At 31.0% G+C, this 9,366-nt stretch overlaps 1 protein-coding gene, 1 long non-coding RNA gene and 2 pseudogenes across 2 annotated transcripts; 1 reads left to right on the top strand and 3 right to left on the bottom strand.

Moving 5' to 3' along the window:
- Window positions 1-462: 462 nt before the first annotated feature.
- On the bottom strand, window positions 463-2,864 carry LOC125387108 (annotated as a pseudogene).
- Window positions 2,865-3,043: 179 nt separating this feature from the next.
- LOC125387061 lies at window positions 3,044-4,700 on the bottom strand (annotated as a pseudogene).
- Window positions 4,701-4,965: 265 nt separating this feature from the next.
- On the top strand, window positions 4,966-6,257 carry LOC125387100. Its single transcript, XR_007227662.1, has 2 exons — window positions 4,966-5,394; window positions 5,988-6,257. It is a non-coding gene; the product is annotated as an uncharacterized LOC125387100 (long non-coding RNA).
- A 429-nt stretch (window positions 6,258-6,686) lies between these two features.
- Window positions 6,687-9,057, bottom strand: LOC125387045 (katanin p60 ATPase-containing subunit A-like 2). Its single transcript, XM_048414206.1, has 6 exons — window positions 8,772-9,057; window positions 8,385-8,661; window positions 7,815-7,983; window positions 7,645-7,757; window positions 7,246-7,448; window positions 6,687-7,083 (listed from the first exon to the last, which is right to left on the bottom strand). Exons 1-6 carry the CDS (start codon window positions 8,789-8,791, stop codon window positions 6,699-6,701), a joined length of 1,167 nt encoding a protein of 388 aa, XP_048270163.1. The 5' UTR covers window positions 8,792-9,057; the 3' UTR covers window positions 6,687-6,698.
- Window positions 9,058-9,366: the final 309 nt, after the last annotated feature.

The raw sequence follows: 9,366 nt of genomic DNA, 5'->3' as shown, positions 1-9,366 counted from the left end.
ACAGTTTCTTAGTGCGGCTATGATGAAATCTGGGTTACAGCGCTAAAGGGGTCCTCCCACCGCTCCAAAGGGGAGGCTCCGGTGTTCTTTCATCTCCGACATATATATATATAAAGAGTTACGTATTAATCTATCTAAATATTTAAAAAGATGTTTAATGTTATAAATGATGGATATTAAAGATGTTCAAAAGAATGTAGTCTTCGCGTGTTCTTTATCATATCCCTGATCAAAGACATTCCAATATTATTACAATATCCAATTACATATTGATACACAAGATATACAGATTATTATTTATAACATTTTGGTTTTCTTAATTGAGTTATTCATTTAGTACAAATGATAAGTAATTAGTAATAAGTCATAAAAAAAAAAAAAAAAAAAAACGGTATTGTAGTAGAAATATTATAAGAAAACATTTTCTGTTTCAGTGTAGAGTTACTCCTTTTTATAGACAGTGTCGTACAAATCCGTACGTCTTTGAGAAAATGTAGGTATCTGAGCCCTTACTTCCTCAACAACTTTCAAATCTGAGAGAAAAGAAAAACATACGAAGTAATAAGTAATGCTTGCTAATAAATTCAGCAAATACAGAGGGAGCCGGCAAAATCGATGAACCAACGAGACTAAAAGTTAATTACATCATGGATTTTTCTCGCTTTTAATGTTAAGCTGAAAATTACCGATATCGGTGACCACCATATTTTCCTGAGTTTCCAAATCATAAAGGATTTTCCCCCAGGGATTTGTCAACTGTGTATGTCCCCATGCGACATAACTTGCTGAAGGAACACGAGCCGGTGATATACAGGCGACGTATAATTGATTGTCATTCGCTCTGGAACGCTGAAGTAATGACCAGTGCAGTGGTCCAGTGGTCATATTGAATGCCACCGGATATATCAGTATTTGGCAACCTAACACAGAGAAACGGGAAATATGAGACCACTGAATTTTAGTTAACTTTGTAGGTGCACAGTCCACATTCCATAATTTATGAATATGCGAGAACAGTCCTCTTGTCGTGCTTCTAATTCTTTTATTTATTTCATTTTCAGCGAATATACTGGTTTTGTAAATTAAGCTCCTTTTTATACAGAGTTACAGATTATATTGATTATACTTTATATAGAATATATTTAAGAAAGATAGTTACTTTCCTGCTAGTTAAGTATTGTTCGATTAAGCTACTGTACCTTTGTTCCGATAAATGCGTGCCATTTCCTCGAATCTGATATCATAGCAAATGCCAATACCTATTTTCCAGCCCTTCACATCAAACATTGTTAGGGAATCACCAGGACTGAGTGAATCACTCTCTCGGAAAGTAATCTTGTTGGGAATGTCGATGTCGAATAGATGTACCTAATAACATAAAAATATAGTTGCTAACTCTATTGCTGTAACTTTTGTAATTTAACATCAATGTTACGAACTTTTAAACTTTAATTGTTTTTTATTTAATAACTGACAGCGTTTTTATCACTTTCTTTTATTAAAAAGTTTTATCATTTAATAATATTTGAGAAGGAATATTTTTTAAGAAAAAATAAGTTTTTTCGTATGTGAAAAATTTATATTACAAAACAAATATATTGTACAAAAACTTATATATTATATTACGACAAAAATGTATGTTTCTCGTATCAAAACGTATTTTATAAACCTATAACATATTTTTTAAATTATAGAATTGGTTATAGTACACGTATGTACATATGTATATTCCTAAATTATTCCTAGATAGAGTCACTTTCTCCACCCCGATATTTTCAATTTCAAAGCCACATGGAGGTATATTATTTACCTTCCGGTGTTTTGCTATCAAAGTTCCATCGGGACCCCAAATAGTACAGCAGGTATTGTACAATTTATCGCCCTCTATTTCAGGTATCGTACCACCAACTACATAAATGCTGTTTTCCTTAGCTGCCTTCGATAAAGCAACGCTCGTTTCACCGTTTCATCGGGAATACTCTCGGCGTATTTTGGAAACTATTCTGCATTGCAATATTTCAATTAATGAAAAATAACTGTCCTTTGTTCCAACCATAAATTAAGTTGAAATGTTTGTCAATTTTTTATTTTTTAAATTAGTAAAATAACTAAATTTTACATTTCGATTTACTTAAATATATAATTACTTAGATAATAGTACATATAATAAATTGTTTCTACAGGTTCAAGATGAAAAATGAATATTTAGAAATGTTTGTTTAATTACAATCATGCTATTTGGTTTAGTACCAGTGACTTGTTACTTAACGACTTTGCTAGTACTTTTTGAAGCATAAAGTTAGATTTTAACTAACTTTAATTTTTAACTACTATAGGTGGAATTATAAATACAAAATAATTGATAATACTAGTTTATTATTAAGTACCTAATTATTAGTATCTTAAAAAATATATTTATACAAAAATCACGATAATCATAAAAGTGGGGAAATTCTATATTCTCGAGTCAATTCACAATCTTTATGGAAGTATAAACGATAAGGTAATTTGTCTACTTTTACTTTTTTCTATATAGTTGTTATACATATAATAAATTATTAGAAAAAGAAACAAATTATTACGTATTCCATATGGTGAATTAAAGCATTCAGGAAGAGCGATAATATCAGCATTATGCTCTTTCGCGCTGGAAATGTAGGAAACTGCCCGCTCTACATTTTTGCTTTTTACTTCATTTACTTGAAGTTGTACCAACGCCAAGCGAAATTCTAAAATGTTGGAAAAATTAAATACACTCGGTTATATATTTCCCATACTTTTTACCTATAAATACTTTATACATAGTGAATATACTTACTCGACATCGTTCGCACTACTTGTTTAGCGATGTTCGTAAGTATCATAATGTTCTTTGAGGTTATGTATGTATACTACTCGATATCAACATTACGTAAACAATACGCGGGGATTTTTAATAATTATTGATAAAGTTTAGGACATTAACTTTGATGTAATTGTAAACATTATTACATATTATAATTAAATGTAATTTTCAGTTAAGGGTAAGAAAAGAAATATAATATTTTGTAAAAATACACTTTATTATAAAATCTGTATAAATAAAATTGTACAATTTATCTTGAAAGTAAAATGACCGAATACGTTCCTGGAAAATATTACTGCCTACTAAATGATCCAGATCTTGATCTTTCTCGTCTTTTGTGTTTCTTTCTGTCTGCATAATCTCTGGGTTTCTTATCTCTAACTTTTTCTCTTTCTTCGCCTTTCTTTTTATGTTTCTTACTTGATCTTTCGGATGAGCAATCGTGCTTCTTATCTTTCTTTGACTTTTTCAATCTTTTTAATTTATAAGAATCATTACTATTAGAGTTACTTCTTTCTCTTCGTCTCTTCTTTTCAGAATCACTATCGCTGTCATCATTAGATTCGGAGCGCCTTTTTCGTCTTTCTGATTTTTTATCCCCCACTTTATCATACTTGTTCTTATTCTGCATCGTACTTCCGATTTTCTTTCTTTTATTACTACTTTTGTCACCATCTTCACCGTCTTCGAGGTCAGGGGACATTGATCTTTTTCTATCCATCTTTTGCTTGAGTCCCTTGGATTCCTTGTCCTTATATTCCTCATACTTTTTTGTATCTGAAATTAATCCCATAAAATACTGAAAGCTAAAACCTCTACATTTATCATATTTTATATAAAAATAGAAGGGACCTTTAAAAAATTGCATGCAACAACACACTTACAGGTACTCTTGAATTAGTTTTTCTACATGTCCGATTATGTCTTTATATGTATATGTCAATTCAAATTTATTTTCTTAAAAGTCCCTTAATGAAAAACTAACACTTCATATTAACTTTGAACTTTTGAGTTCTTAGAATATTCTGATTTAGTCACTGGCTGTACCATAAATTCATTTACAGATATTATATTTCCACCAAGAGCTAGTTTTATTATGAGCCTTCCAGCATCATCATCGAATCCTTCTATTTGACTATAATTATTACTTTGCTTTCCAGCTATAATTTTCACAAATGTTCCTTTCTCCATTTTAACTTCTTCCTCTTCTTTTTTGGAATCTGTATTTTTCTTCTACAATGCTACTTTGTCTGCTCCAAGACTCATACCTTTTGGTCGTAATTCTGGTATGACAGCTGCTACTAATCTGTAATAGTTAGAATGAACGATTGTGAAATAAAAAATGATGTTCTCTGTTTACTTTCCAATAAGTGATGTATTAAATACATACAATTAATTTAATCCAGAGTAAAATTCATACTTTTCATTTCAACCAATTCCCTTTCCTGGTTGCCATCCCATTCCCCGTAACATTGCTACACCAAAATCATCAATAGGAATTTTTTCATAATCTTCTAACGTAGACTGAAAAATACAAAACGATATTTATAATATGCAAATGTAATACATCTGTGCATTGCACATCAATATGTTGATAACGTACCTGTTCTTTGCCTCTTAGTGATTCATCTTCTACTAAAGGTAAGGTTAAATCATTTGTTTTAGTTTCATGTTCATTCTTTGATTTAAGATCCTCAATGATTTCTTTCGCCACTTGTTCTTCTAAAGTAACAACTTTATTTTCACTATCTTCAACTGGCTCTTTCTTTATTGATATTATTGGCGATGTTTTTCCATTAGATAGCTTTGATTTTGCCTCGTTAACACTAGCGTCTCCTACCTTTTCCTTATCTGCCTTCGGAAGGAAAATGTCTGCATCTATTTTATTAACTATTCTATCATGCCAGGTTTTTGAACCTAGTAATGAAATAATTAGAGGTTCATCTTTTTTTTCTTCCTTACTGAAATAAAAAAATTGTTTTCAAATATATATATTCCGCTATTGGTGATTTTTATAGGTTAGGTTGAGGTTATATGTTTCTTGATTAAAAATTTTACTTTTTGAACTCACCCTATTACTTTAATACCTTTCTCATCAAGGCATTCAATGTAATCAACTTTCTTTTTTTCTTGTGGAATAGCATTTTTTAACACAGGTTTCTTAATAGATTTCGCAAAACCGAAGGAAATCTTCTTTCCTTCTTCTGCCATTTATTTGTTATTTTAACACTGACTTATAGATCAATAGACATGTATATACTAGACATAAAGATTGATGTCACTTGAAACTATGTACATGAATCTAATATCTTATTATACTTTATTAATCTACTCAAAATTACTTGCACATTACTAAAATTTCATTCCGACAATGTATCAAGCGCCTGAATAAGTGACATTAAAGTAAACATATATCAGAGAGGAAATAAGAAGAACTGACGCCTATGGTCTTCTATGTTACAGAGCTAGTGCTACACCATACGGCCAAATGCCGAAAATGGCTAGGATATCCCAGAGAGAGTAGTGCTGCACCATGCAGCCAAATGCTAGTATATATCTGCCTATACGTTTCAATCAGAAAATCGATATTATGTGTTCATGTGAAAGTTTACATTTCCCTAGGAGCTGTATTTTGATAGATTTAAGCTTCTAATGGAGTATTTTAAACGTATAGAGTATACTATGAAGTAGATAGTAGTGCGGATCATTTTATATTCATAGTGGTGCTTTCATGGTTTCACTAGGGTTTTGGTGAAAGCTTAGGTTGACATTCACGGTTCATTTAGACTGATAATTCACGATTTCATCTATTCCCTTTTTTTCTCTTTTAAGCCTCCTTTTTCTATGGTTGGCCAGTTCCAGTAAATGTATTTAAAGCTATTACAGGTCATTCAGAAGTTACGTCTCATAAATTAAAATACATAGAAGAATGGCAATTACATTCTCCTTTTTATCATTTATATTCTATTATTAGAACACGTATCATTTTTCAAAATTTTCATTGCAATCTACAATTGTTTATGTCATCTTCCTATTGGTCATCGACTTTGTCATTTGCATGTCTCATTTTCCTCGTGTTCGGCATTTCAATATCAGGGAACGAATTTCTATCTTCTACATGAAATCATCTCTTTAATTTCAGATAGACGAATATGCGGCTGCTTCTGTTCCAAATATCTCCGTTACTGTGCCTGTTGACGGAAATCGGCGCGGCTGGGATCGGTAAAGCATGTCAGATCCTGCCATACGCGACCGATTCCTGGAATCACCCATCATGGCCACGGCTCGACTCTTCCGCGTTCGAAGTTCGCAGCGTGACCGGAGTTGGTCATCTCAATCCCTTGTTTAATTGTTGATTTTTTTAAATCTTTGTTTATTAATTCCAGGTTTTTTACATATTTTTTTTTTTTTTTTTTTACATGATTTTTTTCCAGAATAAACGCTGAATTCTGATTGTAGGGTGGATACAGGCAAAAGTACCGATACGCGACGGTACGACATAGCCATGCATTATTACATTTCTTTTTTTTTTTTTTTTTTTTTAAGATTATTATTGTAACTTAAATTTAAGCCGCTGTTACGCTGTGCCTATGTGCGATATTTTAATTTATGTCCTGAAAGCCTGGACGCAAAAACAGGACAGTTCGTTAGCGTAGGAGGGAACTTCTTCGTTAGACTGAACTCTGTTGATTGACTATTGAAAGCGGAAAGCGTAATAAGTTATAGTAATTCTTTTGCACGAGATTAAATAATTCAAGAGCGTTATTTTTTAGTATTGATTAGAGTTATAATATTTTTATATTTTTATATTTTTATACTTTTATATATATATATTTTTATACTTTTATATTTTTTAAAATATCTTGTTTTGGCATACATATTTTTTCCACGCTTCATATCTATCCACATTCGTAACTGTAGGTGACATTTTTTTTAACAATTTTGCTATTATTTTATAATTCTTTAATTCATATTTCAAAGTCGTAGTAGATGTTTCTCCTTTTTCAAGTCTTTTAAACATTGGATTCATTTCTAGCAGCCATGCTTGCGTACAAAGCAATTTTATATCAGCACAAGAATATTTTTCAGTAGATTTTATTATGTGACTCACAATATCCATATTCTCTAATAATCGGTTGCTAAGGTATAATTTGAACATATAAAATCGAGTAACTTCGTTTGGTAATGATACGTATATATTCTTTTCAAGGCGTCTGCGTAAAGTTGCATCAATATCCCTAATAATATATTTACAATAAATATTATTGTTCTGTTATATTAATAATAACGAAGGAATATTCCGAACAACACAATAATTAAGATTAAGATAATGAATAATTATGATATTAAGATATTTTCTACTTAGAAAACATTGAAATAGCTATAAATGATATACATACCAAGGGCAATTAGTTGCGGCCAAAAGAACTACATCAGAATTTTTGTTAATTACTAATCTATCCAATCTAAAAAGAAGTTCTGATCTGAATGTCTTTGCAGATTCAGACAATGTATACTTTACTCCTTTATTTGTTCCTATGCAGTCAATCTCGTCGATAAAAATAATTGTAGGCGAATTATTATAGGCAAGTTCAAATAAAACCTGTTCAGTTTAACAAATGTATTTATTATTTATTAAATATTATATTCAAAATTCCTTAAATTCATTGTTTCATCACGAACGTAATATCATTTCGTTTTCCAAACAACTATTCTATTTATATATGAATGACGACAAATAAAAACAAATCTTTTTAAACCTAGAATCTCTTCTTCATAGACAAAGGAAATCAACTTACACGGATATACTTCTTGGAATCACCTCTCCATTTGTCCACCAATGAGCTGGTCGTTACGTTAAAAAAGGTGCATTGGCATTCTGTTGCGACTGCCTTCGCCAACATCGTCTTCCCTATTTCATAATTGCTTGTAAACATGTATGGGAATGAAAGAAATACGAGTATCTTACCTGTACCAGGTGGTCCATATAGCAGAATACTTTTACAGGGAGCAAATGGGCCTTTAAAAAAGATAGGGTATTTAAGGGGATACACAATGGCATCCTTAATGGCAGATTTACATTCCTCTAGGCCTGCAATGTTGTCCCAATATACATTTAATTCTTTCAGTATGATTTCCTGCGACAATACAAAGATGAAATGGTGCATAATCTCTGTATTAATTTCCTCGAGTGTTATGTAATTCATTATTTAAAGCTTTACTGAAATCCCTACGTCATTGATATACAGTGGATTGTTTATCCAAGGTATTTGTTGGATATACAGTGGATATATACAACAATACATTTGTTGGATATTGATATACAGTGGATTGTTTATCCAAGCTATTTGTTGGATATACAGTGTATACAGTGTATACAGTGTATACAGATATACAGTGTATACAGTGTATACAGATATACAGATATATACAACAATACATTTGTTGGATATTGATATACAGTGGATTGTTTATCCAAGGATAGGTATTTTATTTTTAAAAAGCTTTACAATACGTATATTAATCGAAAATAACTTACAGATAAAATGTCTTGAGCAATCTTCTGCAATTCTGGATTGTCTATATAAAGGTTCCGAGCACATTTTGATATCTTTGATTGCCTGGATTGTTCCATTGAGACGTTAAATGAAGCTCTTTGATGAAGCTCTTCTGATGAAGATCCATCGTTTTCATTGGCAGAAATTGTTGTCACTGTCATTGCAAGATTAATATCATCGGTAGCATCACCCCTCATCTTCTGTTGTGCATTCCTCCCTTCGACAGACCCAGATACAGACTCACTTCTCGTTTGTTTGCTAACAGATTTGACAAGTTTTACTACTTCTTTGAAGATTGAATGATATTGTAATAGATGCATTGAATATGTTGAGAAAGTTGAATAGTGTTAAATAATTTAAATTCTTACACTTTGTTCGCATTTGTCATTTCCCTCGTCTTTATTTCCTTTTCAGTTATTTTCTTACACAATATAGGATATATTTTTGGAATTTCATCTTGTAATAATTTTCATATTCTCTAAGAATAATTTCCAAATTGACGTTGTCGCAGACTCGATATTTCCGAGATAGACGAGCTTCCCGGATTAATACATCGCTAATGTCTACATATCTAAAAAATATAATTTTTAATTCATTGAACAAATTTTATGCTATGAGTACACACTATACGATAATCATCAATTGGGACAACTGTTTTATTTCTATCCTTTCTATTTATCTATCTATTCTATTTCTATCCTTCTGCTTTTTAATTTCTAATTTTTAAAGTTTGAATTTAAATATATTTTCATTTATAACTAGTTAATCTACGTTATCGATTGAGTTATTCTATAACAACCGAGTTACCGATGTCGATTTTCAAATTTTGATTCCTTCCCCTCTTTCCGCACTAATTTCTATTTCGATTGGTCACCGATATTATTCGAAAAAATTGCAACTAAGAAGATATCTAAATTGCAATGTACTCACCCATTGCGTTCCAAATAATCACACTAATCATAA

This window comes from Bombus terrestris, unplaced genomic scaffold (assembly GCF_910591885.1).
Source record: "Bombus terrestris unplaced genomic scaffold, iyBomTerr1.2, whole genome shotgun sequence".
Taxonomy (NCBI): Eukaryota; Metazoa; Arthropoda; class Insecta; order Hymenoptera; family Apidae; genus Bombus; species Bombus terrestris.
Note: the sequence above shows the minus strand (reverse complement) of the source record. Positions and strands in the feature narration are given on the sequence as shown.

Coding starts and splice junctions, on each gene's coding strand:
- LOC125387045 (XM_048414206.1), bottom strand. CDS start 8,791: ATGACAAATGCGAACAAAGT. Junction 8,662..8,771: donor ATGACAAATGCGAACAAAGT/GTAAGAATTTAA, acceptor CAAATCTGTTAG/CAAACAAACGAGAAGTGAGT. Junction 7,758..7,814: donor ATATGGACCACCTGGTACAG/GTAAGATACTCG, acceptor ATTATGAAATAG/GGAAGACGATGTTGGCGAAG.